The sequence below is a fragment of the Callorhinus ursinus genome, unplaced genomic scaffold (genome assembly GCF_003265705.2).
Source record: "Callorhinus ursinus isolate GAN/ISIS: 27379988/994484 unplaced genomic scaffold, GSC_fseal_2.0 scaffold24, whole genome shotgun sequence".
NCBI lineage: Eukaryota > Metazoa > Chordata > Mammalia > Carnivora > Otariidae > Callorhinus > Callorhinus ursinus.
The window spans coordinates 847,524-866,437 of NW_027397086.1; the positions used below are offsets into that span (position 1 = coordinate 847,524).

Genomic DNA, 18,914 nt, shown 5'->3' on the forward strand with positions numbered 1-18,914 from the left:
AGCTAGTCCCTGAGTTCACACAGGTCACCACCCAAAGATCTCCTTATCAGACCGATTTATCGGAATGGTCGCCTCCCTGTCATTCTGTTCATTCCTCCTGCTGTATTTTCCTTCTTAACTGTTCTCACTACATGACATGCTCGAGATAAAGCTATTCTTTTTATCACCTGCCTCTCTTCCCTAGAATGTAGGCTCTGCAAGGCAGGGACTTTAGCTATGGACCCTGGTGAATCCCTTGAGCATGTTCAATTCATCAATATTTATTGGATAAATGTTTGAGGATCAATTGGTGGATATCAGTCTCAGAATATCCTGCAGACAGGCTTGAGAATGACTGGGTTAACTTTAATGCTACATCCTTCATGAGCCCTTTCTGACTCCCAGATAAACTGACTCTCCCTTCTATAAGTTCTTTTCAAACTCCGTATTTAACATTCAGATGGCCTTGATCTTATAGCAGTTTGAGGTTTAGTTGACTTGCGTTCTTACCTCTCTTGTTAGGAGCAGTTCCCAGAGAGCAATCACTCAGCCAGATGTCAACAGGTGCTCAGAAAACACAAGTATGAAAAGGAATGACGCCCTCCTCCTCCCTCTGTTCTCTTTAATAGAAAGGTTTTGGAGATATTTTGGCTTATGGTAGCTATTCGTGATGAAAACCTGTCATACCCAGAACAATTTGGGGTGCTGGTTAGCAGTTTGGGTGAGGCATAGTATGAGGAATATCTCAAAGAACTATTACTGTTTGCTCAGTTACATCCACTATAATGTTAGGTATCATTTAGAATTTATTTAAAAAGTCCTCTTACAACTTAACAATAAAAAGACAAATGACCCAACTTAAAAATGAACAAAGAATTGAATAGACATTCGTCCAAAGAAGATACTCAAATGAATAGGCGCAAGAAAAGATGCTCAACATCTTTAGTCATAAGGGAAATGCTAGTCCAAGCCACGTGAGTCCAGTTCACACTAGGATGGCTATAATCCAAAAAATAGACAGACAATAAAAAGCATTGGTGAGGATGTGGACAAAGCATGACTCTCATACATTGCTGGTGGGGATATGAAATGGCATAGCCACTGTGGAAAACTTTGACAATTTCTCAAAAATTTAAAGTTACCACATGACCCAGCAATTCCACTCCTAGATAAATAACCAAGAGAATTGAAAACATATGTCCACGCAGTAACTTGTACACATATATTTATAGCAGCATTATTCATAGTAACCAAAAAAGTGAAAGCCACCCAAATGTCCATCAACTGTTGAATGGATGAACAAAATGGCGTATACCCATTCTCTTTGGCCAGAAAGAGAAATGAAGTACTAACCCGTGCTATAACATGGATGAGCCTTGAAAACATTATGCTCAGTGAAAGAAGCCAGACACAAAAGACCACTTATCATATGATTCCATTTATATGAGATTTGCAGGCTAGGCAAACCCATAGAGACAGAGTCATTAGTGGTCTCCAGGGACTGAGGGGAGCGGAAAATATTCTGGAATTAGATAGTGGTGATGGTTGCACCACTTTGTGGATATATTAAAAACAGTTTTTTAAAAGGTGAATATTAAGGTATGTGAATTATATCCATATGAAGCTGTTATTTTAATACAAAAAAAAGAGGTCCTCACCTTTCAGTAATTGAACACTTACTAAAAGTGATTAGCATCTAGCTCTTACATATTCAATCCAGTGTGGAAAACAGAACAAAACGAAACAAAACAAAAACCCACCTGCAAACCGAGCAGTGGAATACTGTCAATTACCATGTTGACAGCCTTCAATCCTCCCCCCAGCCCCCCGCCCCCTCCAGTGCAGATGACTCAAGACGTCACCTTTTGGGTGGAGATAAAACAGAAGTCCCTTTCTTGGGGAAATTATGCAGGAGAATAAAGTGACTGTTGGCAATACCACGTTACCTTCTTCCTTTCCAGCAATGACTATCACAGTGGACAGTGTGCTCAAGAAGCCACTTGGACTGTTTATTTCAGCCAGGCTGTCACCAGAACCAATAAATTCTTAAAAAAAAAAAAAAGCCTAGAATCTGAAAAACTTAAGGCATATTCAATACCCGCATAATATCCTTAAGAAAACAAACTTCAGGATGGAAAACATCAAGCGATATAATGAAACCTACAAACTCATCACCAGTTTCAACAATTATCTTCTTTTTTTTAAAAAAAGATTTTATTTATTTACTTATTGAGGTTGTGGGGAGGGGCAGAGGGAGAGGGAGAGAGAGAATCCCAAGCAGACTCTGTGCCCAGAATGGAGCCTGACGTGGGGCTCGATCTCATGATCCCGAGATCATGGACATTCAACTGACCCAGCCACGCAGGTACCCCTGACCACCAGTCTTCTTTCATCCTTTCCCCATCTGTCTCTGTGCCCCCATATTATTTTGAAGTAAAGCTCACATATCACATTATTTTACCCATAAATATGTACCACTTAAAGGTGACTCTTAAAAAAAAAACCCCACACAAAATGGAGGCGCCTGGGTGGCTCAGTCTGTTGGGTGTCTGACTCTTGATTTTTGACTCAGGTCCTGATCTCAGGGTTGCGAGATTGAGCCCCGCCCCAAGAGTCGGCTTCTCTTCTTCCTCTGCCCCTCCCCCCACTCTCGGGAGCACATGCGCGCTCTCTCTCTCTCTAAAATAAATACATCTTAAAAAAACCCCACAAAATACATTCAAATTTCTCTTATTGTCTTACAAACTTTTGAAGAAACAGTTTGTACAATGCCCTTTTTTATTGTTACCTTCATTCTCCTTGGAGACATGGAAACACGAATAGCAATCACTACTATTTACAGGAACAGCTATTGGGTGCCTGATAGTTGACTGGGAGCTTTCCACATATTATCTAATACCATTCTTGCATCAGTTGCAAGGAGTTAGCCATTATCACTGTCCATGCCCTATTCCCCAGCTCAGGGAGGTTAACGGACTCAGCCAAGGGTCAAGCTGGCGGACCCAACCTCTAGCTCCTACTCATGCTTCTCCCTTGCCTGCCTTTATTTTGGGACTGTGCTGACCAATAGCGTAGCCACTAGCTACATGTGGCTACGGGGCTGAAAAGTAGCTAATGTGCCTAGTCCAATTCAAAATGTACTGTAGGTGTAAGATACATGAAGAGTTCCAAAGGTTTAGCAGGCAAAAAAGAATGAAAATTATCTCAGTAATTTTCATATTGAAGCATCATGGTTTGGATATATATTAAATAAAATATATTATTAAAATTAATTTGACCTGTTTCTCTTTACCTTTTTCTTTCCAGTTATGGCAAAATACACATAACAAAATTGACCATCTTGGTCATTTTTTAGTGTACAAATTCAGTGGTGTTATCAAGTACATTCACCGTGTTGTGTAACCATCATCCATCTCCAGAACTTTATGATCTTCCCAAACTAAAACTCTGTCCATTAAACACTAACTGCTTATTTTGCTTCCTTCAGCCCCTGGCAACTACCGCCTACTCTGGATTTGATGACTGTAGGTACCCCATGTAAGTGGAATTGTATGGTATTTGTCTTTTTTTGTGACTGGCTTAGCTTATTTCACTGAGCATAATGACTTCAAGTTCCACTTATGTTGTAGTATGTATCAGAGTATCATTTTTGAGCCCGAATAATATACTTCTTTTTTTTTTTAATCTGTCAGAGAGAGAGAGAGCACAAGCAGGGGGAGCAGCAGGTAGAGGGAGAAGCAGGCTCCCTGCCGAGCAAGGAGCCCGATGTAGGATTCGATCCCAGGACCCTGGGATCATGACCTGAGCCAAAGGCAGACGCTTAACCGACTGAGCCACCCAAGCGTCCCGAGCCTGAATAATATTCTATTGTATGGATAGACAACACTTGCTTAACCATTTACCCACTGATGGTTGTTTCTACCATTTGGCTATTGTGAATAAAGTTACTGTGAACATGGGTGTACAAATACCTTTTCAAGATCCTGTTTTTGATTTTTTTTTAATTTTAAATCATTTGTTTTATTTTTCGGTACTGGAAATTTTATGTTTACTTAAAACCTTACAGTATAACAGAAACAGACATATTAACCCATTGTGCCTCTGTGTAAACAAATATTTTCAGAGTTTACTCCTGGTATTTTCTTCAAATTAACCCCACAAAACTAACTGCTTTGAGAGGACGTTTTATACTAGACTGATGATTTAAAAACAAGCTCAAAACCAACATGAAAACAAAGAATTTTCCTCTCTTTCAGGACAAATGTTTTCTATGAAGTTATCCTCTTCAGACACCTTTGGTCTTGATTCTGGGTGAACCAGGATGGTCGCTTCCTGTCTCGTTCAATGATTCTCTTACCGTGGTCTTGTTCAGAGGGTGACTCTCCTGTGTACAGCACCAGTCTCCACGGAAGGAGCCTTAAAAGGGCTCCCTTCGTGTTTCCCTACCTGTCTTCTGAACTCTGCAGTCTCCTTGCACACTTTCTCATAGCAATAGCCACAAAGGACGGGTTTCAGTTTCAGGCGACCGCATTCAGGACAAACGTCAATATTGTTCTTAACTTTAATAAGCTTCTGAGGGTTTCTTCTCCTACAGCGGTTAACTTCAATGCTGCGTCTGTTCTTAGGAGCTGCCATCCAAAAGATACTATCGGAAAGGCTGAAAATCTCACTTCCACTGGTATCATTTGCTGGTTCTGTAAATATAGCTGGCACTTGGACTGCTCATGCTGGTCCCCACGGAGGACTGGGAAAACCTGGTCCTCTCTGCTGAAGTTTCCACCGTAGTAGTTCCCAACAGCTCCAGAGGAGTCCCCGGGCTGCCGGCCATGGGTGGACAACAAGCACCAGCATGGCTGACACCATCTTCCTCCCCTGTTTTTGATTCTTTTGAGTGTATACCCAAGAGTGGAATTGCTAAATAATATAGCACTTCTTTTTTTTTTTTTTTTTTTTTAAAGAGAGAGACAGTGAGAGAGGGAGGACAAGCAGGGGGAGTGGGAAAGGAAGAAGCAGGCTTCCCGCCGAGCAGGGAGCCCGATGCGGGTCTTGATCCCAGGACCCTGGGACCATGACCTGAGCCGAAGGCAGTTGCTTAACCAACTGAGCCACCCAGGCGCCCTCTATTTTTAAATTTCTGAGGCAGCACCATACTGTTTCCCACAGTGGCTGCGCCATTTTACCTTCCCATCATCAGGGTTTCTCCACATCCCCACCAAAATGTATTTTCTTTCCTTCTTTTTAAAATAGTAGCCATTCTGGGGCACCTGCATGGCTCAGTCAGTTAAATGTCTGACTTTGTCTCAGGTCATGATCTCAGGGTCCTGGGATGGAGCCCTGAGACGGGCTCCCTGCTTAGCAGGGAGTCTGCTTCTCCCTCTCCCTATGCCCCTCCGCTCTGCTTGTCCTCTCTCTCTCTCTCTCAAATAAATAAATAAAATCTTAAAAAAATAAAATAGTACTCATTCTAATAGGTGTGAGGCTCTTTATCTTTTTTAATGCAACTATTAGAAAATATGAGGTTCGCATTTGTGGCTCATAGTACATCTCCATTGGACAGCCGTGCTAATAAAGAGTCTGGGAAAGAGGTAGAATTCAGGTTCCCAGACTCCTTCACAGTTAGAGGTGGCCATGTGACATTGTTCCGGCCAATGAGGTGTGGGCAGAAGTCTGCTGGTGCCTCCTCTGCTCTTTCCTCCTTCTTCCTGCCTGAAATGCAGAGCTGGGACCCAGCCACCCTGCAACCAGGAAGTGACAGAAATGAGTCTGGAACGAAGGGCACTCGGGCAGACTGATGAAAAGGTGTGGGTCCCTGATGAGCCATTTATGCGTATGTGTGAATAACCAAAATGTTGAGAGGTGGAATTATGCGTAACCTTATTTTCTTATGTAGGTTTTTTCTATAGTTTCCAACATTTCAAAGTGTGTGTTTGTGATGAGGTAAAATAAAGCAACACATGAAAAAGAATAAGACTCCAGCGTCAAGGTGAATGGACTGTCTCTTTGTCAGGAATCTGATGTGCCTTCTTTTGTTGTCTGACCTGAGGTTTGGAGGAGGGGGTGCGGAGCTGGAGGGGAGTGTTGGGAGAGTAGGGGGGTGCTAATGAGAGCCCCCCCAGACAAGGATCCCTGTGTTGCCGTGGCTGCCCATCTGCCTTGGCCACCCCTTGGGAACCTGAAAGCCTGGCATCTGCCCTCTACTCCCACGTTCTGTGTGAGGGTTACACGCTTAGTAGCTTCTGACGCTAGTGGTCCATTGTCAGTCTTGATTAAAACACACCATCCACATAACACAGTAATAGAATTAGAAGGCAATCCCTCCCTCAAATGGGCTGTGGGAGAGGCTGAACAAACAACTTGCTTTTTGTTCCACTTTGATTTAGCCTAATGTGTTGGTAAAAGGGTCCATTCCTGAGATGTTTTGTACTTAATTACGTATGAACACAGGAGAAAGCGGAGGTCCCTAACAACATGCTTGGTGGTTGATTAAGTGAGCATCCAAATGGGCAATCAATAATTTACTAAAATATTTAAAATACCTCCTGGCTTCCTGTGATGGGAAGAATATGGCTCATGTGTGGTCTGTTGTTGACTTCTCTGCAGGTGAAGGTATCCCTCGCCTTTCTGGTGTCTCTGCCTCTAAGCCTGGACACTTCCCCCATTTTCTTCATAGCCAGAGGTTGTACTTTCACAAACACAGATCTAATCACAACACACCCCTTCAAACTGTCCATTGCACTACCTTACCTCTACCCCTCACCACACCTGCTTAGCCCATAGTCTCCTCGGAAGCCTCGCCTCGACCCAGGCTTCCCCTGTGCAGAAGGATACTGTAACCACCTTCTCTAAGAACTTCAAAATTCTGTGTGCAGGTCTCTTATCTTGCAGTTGAACCTCACTGTTTGACATTCCATTTGTGTCTGTCTCCCTTGCTAGGCTGTGAGTGAGTGCCATGAGAACAGGAACGGGTTCCATAGGGATCCTTATTTAATCCTTTTGTTCGGTGAGCGTAGCTGGGTAAATGAATGAGCCGAAGTTCAGGAATCCCGGTGCAGTGTGTTGTGATCAGCATTAACAAGGAGTGATCCTCTCCCTTTCCTCCTTCTTGAATTACTAACATGTTCCTCCTAATCTTACGCTCCTGGATTGTTAGTTGTTAGTTCTGGAGGTGATCCCACTTCCTTGCTCTCTAGATGTGAGATCTGAGGTTAAGAAGGGTTAACTCATTTGCCTGAGAAGACACCAGTCTAGGCTGATTTCCTGCTCTCCAGGGTCCTCTGTCTTTGGGATCATTTGGTCATCATTTTCATCATGTCAAAATCACGACAGGCAAAATAAGAGGAAAACAGGCGTGTGTGTGTGTGGGGGGGGGGAGTAGGTTCAGAAGAGACCAAAGGAAGTTTCTTGACCATACTTGCTTTAGATTAATTTTAATAAACCTGATTCTAAACACTTTAAAACTCACTGATGCAGTGAGCCTTCAGGTGAAGGTGAAGGAACACATAATCCACTTCAGGTATCTTCAGTGACATTTATTAGGGCTAGACTGCGCCTGGTTTTACCACTGGCTCCCCAACTGTTTAACAAAATGTTGAGCACATCCAATATCTATATTTGTTGAATGACTAACTCGCATGCCTACTATGTACCCAGAACTGTATGCTGTCTCAGTTTAATCCTCGGAGCAACCCCCAAGGTCTTAAGCATTATGCCACACTGATTACGACAGGTGGTTTAGTTACGTTTGGCTTATCCAAGGCAGATTTGGGTTTAAATCTATCTGGTGACATTCTGCCCAACTGTCCAATGCAGTGTTCTGCATCTAGTAAATCCTTAATAATTATTAATTGATGAGGGTGCTTTCTCAGTCTGAATGCTTAAACCACATGCTCTCTGAATATGATGGGAGTTGCAGCATATTTTAATTAAATACTGACAACTTTAATTCTGATTGCTTATTCTAATGCTCTTGAGCTGATAGCACCAAGCTAATGGCTTGTTCATTTTGGAAGATATTAGCAGCAGGGTGCTGCCTTTTACCCAAACATAAGATCACAATAATTAAAATCTGATATTGCTCGAAATGAACTCCTTTTAAAGTAATTTATATCCTACAAACACACACAGATGCAAGCATGTATGTGCCAACATTCTCGAGAATTTATGGCACCTTAGAGAAACTCTGTCCATTCCCTTCCAACATGAAAAGTTTTCTGTTGCCTTGATGAAAGACTCCTTACTAGGTTCAGGGGAAATGTGCATTTCCACTGATCAATTTCTGAGTTTCCCAGAAGAGGGGAACCAGAGAGAAGTCCTGAAAACTAATGACTGTGGGAGCGGAGGCTATTTGTATTTTATAGCTCCAATCAGTATCTAAACCACTGAATCAGAGTGTAAGACAAAGGAAAATCTTATTGTGTGGGGGATGGGGAGGGAGAGGGTGGGCAGGGGAGGTGGGCTGAGTAAGAGGGAGAGATACCTGAGTATACAGAGAGATTAAGTAATTTGGAGGGAGGATCCAAGAAGACAAACATAATACATCATGTTAACTCATTGCTTCCACAAACTTACACTGAGCATCTATTGTGCCCCAGGCACTGAAGACTGAGTGGTTATAGGCTAGCTGTGGGCCATGTCCCCCATGGTGCTTGCCTTAGAGCATGATTCTAACCAGAGGTTCATGTTTGGGCTTTAGGGGGGCTATGAACCCCTGGAAATTGTATGCAAAATCTCAGGTTTGTAGGTACATATAGGTGCAGGCAGAAATAGACCGGTATACTTTTTTCTTGGGGACAAAGTATGCAGCCAGGGTCACATTCTCTAAGCCTTCAGGGATCCCCAATAAGATGAGTAACCACAATAATAGAGCTTGCCTTCTCTAATCTTCCCCTAGAAGGGATGAACAAACAAGAAGTGAAGCCAAAACCAAAACAAGCCAACAAACAGATATTTTCCTTCGTTTTTATGAAGCTAAAAAAGGATTTTCTCCAAAAATCTTAAAAAACAAAACCCAAAACCCTACACTCCAAAGGAGATTAAAAAATAAAAATAAAAAGGTCACCAAGAAATAGTGAATTATAGGCACAGTTAAATGACAAGCTCTTAGCAACAGGGTCATGCCACTAGAGATTATCTGACCTAATAGACCCATTGTTCATCCTTGCTTGATTCTGTGCAGAGTCCTCAAGTGGAGATAGAAGCACAGATCACAGGCCCATGGGAAACTTTCCCAGCACATTCTCCTGACAGCTAAGATTTTCTCAGTATTTATTATTCTCCAGGCATTATTTCTAAAAGCTTTGCCTTCAAGGTATTATTAAACCTCACAGCTATTTAATAAAGATGGGTGTTATTACTAGTTCTATTTTACAGATGAGAAAATTGAGGATCAGGGAGATCTGCAACTTGTTTAGAGTTCCGCAGCTGGAAGTTTCTCCTATCTCTTACCCCTTCGCTGTAGGAAAAGCTGTCAATGGCAATACTATGAAGGTGGTGTAGATGTCAGGAAATGAAAGCTATTATGTACACCCAAGACAACGAAACCCTTTTTTCTCAAGGGACTATTCATTTATCTAAATAGTGTCTAAAACACTCATGGAGAGCAACATCAGAGTCCAGTTTTTGAGCAGAGTTTATCTTCACTGCTCCACAACTAGAGGATTTGAATTGAGGTGGTGTAGGGGGTAGGGAGGAGTGAGTATGGAGAAGAAAGAGTGGCAGAACTATCAAGGAAGTGGGTTTGAGGTGAACTCCACAATTTCACATTGCTGGTCAGCACAGCCTGGCAGAACTGAAAATTTTTCTTACCACTTAGACAGTGTTTACACTTGCCATGCCCTTTATTGATGGCTGTTTAAAACAACTTACCTTGAGGCAATTTCAGACTTGATAGTTGCAAGAACCGTACAGACAATTCTTGTATGCTCTTCACCCAGATTCCATAACTGTTAATATGTTACCACATTTGTTCTATACTTCTCTCTCTAAATAGTTTCATACTATTTTCTTTTTCATAGAGACATTCTTTCATAAATGACGCTTTTATCCCTTCAAGCTATATTCCCACGAAACAAGGATGTCCTGTGTCATAACCACAGTTGAGTGATCAAAACCATGAAATCATCATCAATAAAATACTATGAACTAATCCATAGACCTTATACAGATCTCACCAATTGTCTCCACGATGTGAGCAAAGAGAGTCCCAGATCACGTGCTTCTTTGACTTCCATGACATGGATGTTTTGTGGAAAAGTATAGGTCAGTCATTTTGTCAAATGTCTTTGCGTTTGTCTGATGTCCTGATCAGATTCTCGTTTTGCCTTTTTGGCAGGAATATCACAGAAGTCATGCTGCACTTTTCTCTGTGCTTTGTGTTGGGAGATGGTTTGTCCTACAGCAGTAATGTCAACCTTGGTCTCTTGTTGGGGTGGTGTCTGCCAGGTTGCTCCATTGCAAAGTCAATATGACCCTTCTTTTACACTACTGAATTAAAAAACAGGAATTATGGTAAAATATACACAACATAAAACTTACCATTCAGCCATTTTTAAGTGTCCAGTCCTGCAGCATTAAGTGCATTCAGTGTTATGCACATTGTTATGCATCACCACCATCCACGGAACTTTTTCACCTTCTTGAACTGAAACTCTCTGCTGATTGGACAATAACTCCTCATTCTCCCCTTCCCCCAGCCCCTGGCACCAACCATTCTACTCTCTGTCTCTATGGGTTTGCCTATTCTAGGGATCTCATAAGTGGAATCTACAGTATTTGTCTTTTTCTGACTGCCTATTTCACTTAGCATCATGTCCTCAAGGTTCACCATGTTGTAACAGGTGTCAGAATTTCCTTCCTTTTGAATGCTGAACAGATATTCCCTTGTATTTATATACCACACGTTGCTTATGAATTTATCCCATGATGGACATGGGTTGCTTCAGCCTTTTGGCTATTGTGAATAATGCTGCTATGAACTTGAGGGCACAAGTATCTGTTCCAGTCCCTGCTTTCCCTTCTTTTGAGTATATAATCAGAAGTGAAGTTGCTGGATCATTATTTTTCCCTTCTTAATTAATAAGTGTCTTGTGGGATGATACGTGGAGACTATGCAAATATACAGTTACTCCTCACACGTTCATCCACCAGTTTTAGCATTCCTTGATTCCTACCTGAATCAATTATTATTCTAATGGTTGCCAAATGGTAATTTCCCCCTATCATTTCTTCTACTTCTATCATTTGGCATTCTACTGTAGGGAAGAATTTTTCCTTCCCTCTCATTTATTTAACGATATGGACTCATTTTATCCAATCCTTTGCTCCACGGACACTTTTCTGCTCTGAGCAATTCTTTTCCCTCGTACTTCGAAGATCTCACCCGAGGTTGGGGAAACGCGGGAACTTTCTGTAGTTCTTTGTCACCATTAAGAGAACCGAGAGTGCAGCCTGACTTCCCCAAATCTAGGAGATCGCTTTCCTACCTGCGCATTCGTTTAGTTGAATGGAAACCCTCTTTCGGATGGCGTCTGCACTGACCCCCCGTGGGCCGCCGGGCCCCGCGAGAACTACATTTCCCAGAGGCCTTCGGGGCCTCGCGTCATCAGTGAGCGCGGCCTTTAGCCAGCGGAGGCAGCTCTGGAGAACCCGCTGTGGCGGCGGCAACATGGCTGACGTTCTAAGTGTCGGAGTGAACCTGGAGGCCTTTGCTCAGGCCATCAGTGCCATCCAGGCGCTGCGCTCCAGCGTGAGCAGGGTGTTCGACTGCCTGAAGGATGGCATGCGGAACAAGGAGACGCTGGAGGGCCGGGAGAAGGCCTTCATTGCGCACTTCCAGGACAACTTGCATTCTGTCAACCGGGACCTCAAGTAGGTACCGGCTGAAGGGGCCGCCGTCGGGGACCCGTCCGGCGCCCACCCTGTCCCGACCCCGCGCGAGTCTTCCTAGCCAGGGGCTGCTCTCAGTTCCTTGCTCGCTTGCTCTCTTTCCCTCCCCTCCAAGCCCATGCCTGTTCCTCAGGCACACCTCGTCTCCCACCCCCGCTTTCTCGTCGCCCTTCTCCTGGTTGTCTCCCGCCGCCCTGAACCTCTGTGTGGTCGTTCCATTCCTGACGACGAGACGGGCTCTTCCCGTGCACTTCCACTTCTCAACCCCGCTTGGCAGGTTTCTCACCTGTAGGCCCTTTGTGCCCCGCCGTGTCTGATCAAATAGTACCAAACAGGACCAGCCCAGCGCTGCCCCAAACCCAAGTGCGCTTGGTCTCTTGAGCACCTGGAAGTCAGCAGTTTCACACTACTCCGACTCCAAACGCGATAAAACAGGACTTGATCTTTCCCTCTTCCCTGCCCCCTCCCCCCCCAAAACCACCTGATCAGAACTTCACTGCCGCTCTGCTCCTGTTCAGTTTCTTCCTCTAGAGAGACCTAATCTCAGGCTTAACCATCTTAATCACGTATGTTTAGCGACCCCCCCCCCCATATTAATTTGCGGTCCTTTAGGGTTAAGGATTGTATATTTCTCTTTCTTACAAGTCACTTTCTTTACTTCTGTTTTCTAAGTGTTGTGTAAGAAATAAGTGAGAGGATGTTTGTGACATGCCCGGCAGGGAGTAGGAACTTTTTAATTGGTTAGGTTCTGAACTTGTCTTCCCTTCCTTAAGAGGGTCAGCCCTTCTCAGGGAGGTTGGAATTCCAGGATTTTTGCCTTTTACTTCTCAGAACTGACCTTAGCAGGGAAAGGCATTTGGTAAGATAGTCATCCTGTAATTTCTGGAATGGATGGATTCCCCACCCCCACCCCCAACTTGGTCTCCTTAGTAACCAGATGGAAGGAGGAGGTAGAATGGAGGAGGAGGTGGTGACCAAATGATGGGTGGTGCCTCTTTTGATTTTTTTCCCTAAGTAGTTGCCATTCTTTTTTGGTGGAAAGCCAGGAAATCACACACCCCTCCTCAACTCCCACATTCACTTGCTGTTCTCTGGTGCAGTGCCAGTTAATACTTTCCCTGCCCGAGGAGATGCACTGGCTGTTCTTTGCTCTCTTCCGTTTCCTCCCTTTGGTAATGTTCAAGATCTTATAACCCTCCTCCATTCTAGAAAGTTTATATTACCCTGTCGCCTTTTTAAATCTTTATGCAGTAGTGCCAAGAAGAAGGTGGCTGAAGATTCCAAAATGAGTGTGGCATGAGAAGCTGTTCCTAGAGAGTCTTTTGTTGACAGTTTGAGACTGGCCTCACAGAACGTGCTCCTGGAATGTGCTTTTGCTGTTGGCTCACTTTCCCAAGCTTCTCTAGAGTTTTCCTGCTAGACTGAAGTATGTTTGACACAGCCCCCTCGGTGGTGTCTTCCCATTCCATTTGTTTATTTTATCTCTTCTTTGTTTTGTTAAGTTTTACCATCTGTGAAGTACCATGTACTCGTCTATCCCTATGTGAGTGGTAAATAATCATCATCTATTCAGGTACTTGCTGTTCTGCCAAATGTAATGATGTGTATGTGGGTCTGAAAACTCTTAGTGAGAAGCAATGTTATACCACATTTCAAAATTCCAGAAAGTCGCCCTCCCTATCCCGAGAATAATTTGAGTTGTTAAATCCTGACTTTAGGAGTCTTACTGGTTCCCATGCTCTTAACTTTTTTCCTCCCTTAGAATGGCACCATAGGGCTGGGTTTTAAAATAAGATAAGCTGCGTGGGCGCCTCGGTGGCTCAGTCATTGGGTGTCTCCCTTCGGCTCAGGTCATGATCCCGGGGTCCTGGGATCGAGCCCCACATCGGGCTCCCCGCTCCGCGGGAAGCCTGTTTCTCCCTCTCCCACTCCCCCTGCTTGTGTTCCCTCTCTCGCTATGTCTCTCTCTGTCAAAAAAATAAATAAAATCTTTTAAAAAAAATAATAAAATAAGATAAGCTCCCACTTAAGGGTTTTCTTGATTGTCTGTGATCTTAACCTTTCAAAGTAGTTCTTCTTAAGAGATTTCTGATGGACAGTTTGAAGAACAGCTTTTGACCATTGTGGTTGGCTAAAACCTGGAGTTTCAGTGGACTCAGGTTTATTTGCTTTATTTATTTTTCAGTGAGCTGGAACGTCTGAGCAATTTGGTAGGCAAGCCATCCGAGAACCATCCTCTCCATAACAGTGGGTTGTTAAGCCTGGATCCTGTGCAGGACAAAACTCCTCTTTATAGTCAACTCCTTCAAGCATATAAATGGTCAAACAAGGTAAGGGAGACATGTCAGAAATGGAGCTGATATAGAAAAAGCCAAGTTTTCTTAACATTTCATAAATTCAGAAGGTGAGGGTAAGTTTTTGTTTCTTTTTTTTGGTTCTTGATTCAAAATTCAGATTTTGTTCTTGGTGGGATGACAGAGTTGGAAGTTTAATAATTTCTCTGTGAGCTATTTTGTAGTCCTTTGGAGTCTTTGAGGATTAGTCATGATGCTCAGGTAATTAATTTTTTTTAAAAGCCCTAAATCAGGTGTATTTAACCTAGAGACCGTGTTTAGGGAGGCAGCTTTTATGAACCCCTTGAAATTGTATGAAAAATGTTGTGATATGTGCATTCCCCCCCCCCCCCGCCCCCCGGGGAAGACTTCCTAGCTTTCATCAGATTTGGAGGAGTCCATGACCCCCAGAAGGTTAAGGACTGGTGGTCTAAATGTTCAGCCACTCACACTGTTTATGTTGCCTTCCCCTGTCCTCCTTGGAAGAACATCATCAGAGTACTGTTTGTTCGATTACTCTTTACTCTCTAACTACATCTGGGGGAGACTGTTCTAAATGTGCACCATGGAATTTGCTATTCATGGTTTCCTTCAGCAAGCAGGCCTGTGGCATAGACCCTGGGATAGCTGTAATAGGAAAACTAAACTGTAGTCTAAAAATCAGGGTAACAGGCTCATAAGCCTGGAAATAGTTAGTTTGTTTACTGACAAGTTTATTTTGTTTTGGTGCTGTGCATTGTTGTGTGTGTGTTTTTTTTTTCCCTGCTGATAAAGAACTAGAATATGTGTTTGGAATGATTTGGGAAGCTTTTTTCATTAGACTGTGCTGCCTCTCTGGAGACCATTGTTCTCACAGTTATTGGTTGTGAATTGCTCTTCCCCTCCAGTTATCCATCGTCTTTTCCCTCTTCTCTCTGGTCCTTTTCCCCCTCTATTTTGGATGAGAGATGAGCGTTGAGTTTTTCTGGTGTGCAGATTTTTTTCTTTGAGCTTCTCAGTAGTATTTAGTATACTTTGGTTTGAAGTGGAACCCTGGAAGCTACGTCTGAGATTCAGGGAGAAGTGATTGAACCTCTGATAACAAACATTTAGCCTATTAAGGGTTGTCCCCCAAACTCTGGGCTGCCATTGACAGAAAACCCAATTTGGTCTTGAGGATCAGGATGCCCAGTTGGTATGGGGATCTGTCACTCTCTTGTTCTCTGTAGGTCTGCTTTCCTTGGTTGGCCTGATGTCTGTAAGTGGTGGAAAAGATGGCCTGGCAGTTGTAGATTTGCATGGCTCTTATACCAGGTGATCTCCTGGTGTCATGCCAGACTCTGAAAAAGGATTTTAGCCCTGCTTGGTAGGTGGCCCTTATCTAACTGAACAGTTCGTTGAATCCAGGGCTGGGATTCTCTGATTGGCTGATGCAGATCACCTGAAGCACAGGAAGTGGGGCTCCTTGGAGTTGGAGAGGCAGTTCCCAAAAGGTGGGGATGCAGGGCAGATAAAAATTATTTCATTACCACAGCCAGACATGAGATTCTTCCAGCCCTACGCACATAACACTGCCCTATCTGGCTGTCCTGTTTGAGCCTCCTTGTTTTCCCAGGGACACTGTTGGTCATCCTTACATGAGTTTATCTAGGGATTGGGTGGGATCTGATCAGTAGGTGCATGGTGCAACTTACTTCCGGTTGGACTCTTGGTAGAAAGTCTTGCTTTTTGGTGTTTGGACACAGAAACTGTGTTGGTATATCACGTGGGCAGTGTTGTTTTTGGAATAGCCTAGAGCTATGGAGACTTCTCAGTGGAGGGAAGACCTAGGCCAGTTGAGAAACCATGAGTGACCGGGACTCCTAGTGGAAGTGATTGGTTTCAGGTTGAATGAAGGTAGTTTAATTGTTTGCCGAATTTAATAGTTAGCATATTAAAATAAAAGTTCCTTCTACTGACCCTTACCCTTGGCTCCAAGATGGAAAAGAGGTTGTATTAAGGAAAAGAAAGATTGTGTTCTGTGGAACTTCTTGTCCTGGAGATGCTATAGATTCAAGTAGTTTGTAAATCCCTTAAGAGCAGTGTGAAAGTCCCGGGGTTTGGGGGGGATGTAGGGGGGTGAAGTCACGTCCCTGGCCTGGTGAGCCCCTGCACAGTAGCTGCCCGTTCATTGGGAGCTGCTTGTACCCTTGATCGGTAGAAACAAAGAGAACGATTAAGAGATGTTTAGTTTAGCTCTTATTTTGCAGCTGAGCAGACTGAGGCCCAGTGAACTGACCTGCCCACAGCTTCACAGCTAGACTAGAATTTGCATTTCCTGACTTAGGTCAGTGTTCTTTCCTCTAAACTTGATGCTTTAATCCATTTTGGCTTAAGGTTTTCGACTATAGAAAATATTTTTCCCCTTCCACATTCATCCTAGAAGCAATTGCTACATTATCTTTTATTCATGAATCTGTATGCATTTTGCTAATTTGTAATGGTTTATTGAAAGATGGAGATGACAAATTCGTGGTACGAGGGTCCCCAAACTATTGCTCTTGTCCAGGGCAGACACCACTAATCACCTTCTGCATTCCTTCCTGCTGAGGTCATGCAGGGGCTCACAGCTCTGATCTGGGGCTAGGCGGCCCCTGCCAATTATTCAAAGATGGGCTGCAGGGAAAACATGTTTTTTTATTTCCATTATGATAGATAATGTCCTGTTTGACTATGACTTATTTATACCCTTCCTTACTCTTGAAAGGTTTTAAGGTCGATTACAAGAATACATAAAAACCTTGAAAGGAAAGAGGGAAACAGCGGTGAGGATGCCTTATGTACATTTCTTTAATAAACTCGAGAAGTAGCCCCAAGAAATAAGCCAGTATTCTTATTTCCAGCTGGGGTTATGGAAGCAGCAAGCAATTATATGTGTTTATTTTGCCTCTCTTACAAATGAAAAGAGCTTTTTAATTGCTAAAGCTTTCATCATTCATCATTTTACCCTCAGAGAGTTTAAACCAGTAAGTGCATTAATGTGTTAAGTGAAGTTTGGGGTAACTTGCCAATGTCAGCTTTACTACGCACTGTTGGCTAAGAATTGAAGGAAGTGTGGGAAAGGCTTTGATACCACCCATTATATGATGAACTTTCTGTTTTATGTGCTATTGGCCATAGAAAAGTCTCGTTCGTGCTTAATGACTAAGTATTTTCTTTAGGGGATTTTGTAATTTTCGTAAAGTCAGTTGGAATATTAATTACATGGTAGTTGGCCTAATTGTTAGGATAGCACATTTAAAAATTAATCTAGTGAAATGATGGCAAATTGCTGTGAGCAGCACTTTCTCCACGCTGAATTGGGGGAAGAATTTAGCTTTTCACTATTATGCACCTATAGATAATTGTTCTGTAGAGGGATGACAAGCTCTCTTGACGACGGCAGAAATCATTGGCATCAATGCTGTCCTTTCTGTGAGACAGTCTGAGATTCTCTGGCTTCTTATGTTCTGGTATGCTGAGGGCTAGGTGGAATTTCTTCTGAAGATCCCTTGCTGAAGGTTTCTGGTGTCCTGTCACCAGGCTCTTATTTCTGACTTCGACTTTTATTTCTGACTTTTTCACTTGTTTGTGGTGGAGGCTGCTTGTGCATTTGCCCGAACGGCCGGCTGGGACTGCAGCCTTGCCCAGGTGACCTCTGAAGCAGAGAAGACCCCGAAGTGTCTTCTTTCTTTGGGGGCTGGGATATGGGCCCAGAGGAAGGTGCCCCCGCCGCCTCTGATTTGTTTTTACGTGCTCATTTTTTCAGTTTTATTAAAGAAAGAGCTGCTTTCTATTCCAAGAACATTCAGTTGGCAAGTGTGAAGGCATTTCCTCCAGTCCAACTCCTTAACTGTTCTTCCCAGAATTTACATGGCCTTAAGTTACTGTGACCTTCATCTTGCTCAGATCCATCCTGGAAGGTGCTCCTTGTGGTTCTGCATCTTGGAGCTAACACAGGTGAGGTTGTTTGAAATGGAGCCTCTTCCTTTAGAGACCCTGTCCTCTCTTACGTCACTGAGGAGAGGTGCTGTGTCTGTCTTGGTCCCTGCTGGGAGTCCCCAGCACCTAGCAGGGCGCCTGGTACTCAGTAGGCATTCCTTTAGAATCATTGAATGAATGGAAGAATAAATAAAAGCTTTTTCTGTTGAATTTTTAATTTACAACCCCTTTTGTGGTTTGCTTGCTTGTGTTTTTAGTGAACTATGATAAAGACATTTCCATTTTTGGCCATTACTGAGAAATCCAGTTGCACTCCTTGGAGATGAGAAATAGTTCTGAGGTTCTGTGATGGAGGCCAGGGCTGGATTCCAGAAGGGTAATTTGGAAGGACAGGTGAGGTCAGTTGGTGAACTGATGATAAGCTTCTTGAGGGCTGAGGTTAGCAGTTTTATCTACGACACTTGTCACCCATGTGCCCTTTCTAAGAGAGCCGGGTTGACAGCCGGCGCTTAGGAGGGGATGGGACTTGATACAAGCCTTCTGGAGTCAACTGAGTCAGGCTAATTTGAGCTACGGCACCTGGAGTCAGGTGCTGTGTGGCAGCTGTCGTTTTGGCAGTACTGAGAAAACCGGGAAGTGGAGAGTCAACCCTATCAGCCTCTCAGGGATTATCCCTCTTTGTATTGTCAGTCCCCGATTTCTGTTCCTAGCGTTTTCCTTCCCACCAGGCCTTACCCCTGCCTCGTTCCTCTCTCTGATACACATTTGGGAACTACAGAT

The 18,914-nt window shown here is 43.5% G+C and overlaps 1 protein-coding gene and 1 pseudogene across 1 annotated transcript in view; one reads left to right on the top strand and one right to left on the bottom strand.

Annotated features, from left to right (window-relative positions):
• Positions 1 to 4,004: 4,004 nt before the first annotated feature.
• LOC112836630 (large ribosomal subunit protein bL32m pseudogene) lies at positions 4,005 to 4,842 on the bottom strand (annotated as a pseudogene).
• A 6,770-nt stretch (positions 4,843 to 11,612) lies between these two features.
• Positions 11,613 to 18,914, top strand: part of MED27 (mediator complex subunit 27) — a 208,024-nt gene continuing 200,722 nt past the window's right edge. The window contains exons 1-2 of the mRNA XM_025888310.2: positions 11,613 to 11,844; positions 14,048 to 14,192. Of these exons, the coding sequence (XP_025744095.1) occupies positions 11,642 to 11,844; positions 14,048 to 14,192 (348 nt within the window). The 5' untranslated portion in view covers positions 11,613 to 11,641. The remainder of the gene's footprint in view (positions 11,845 to 14,047; positions 14,193 to 18,914) is intronic.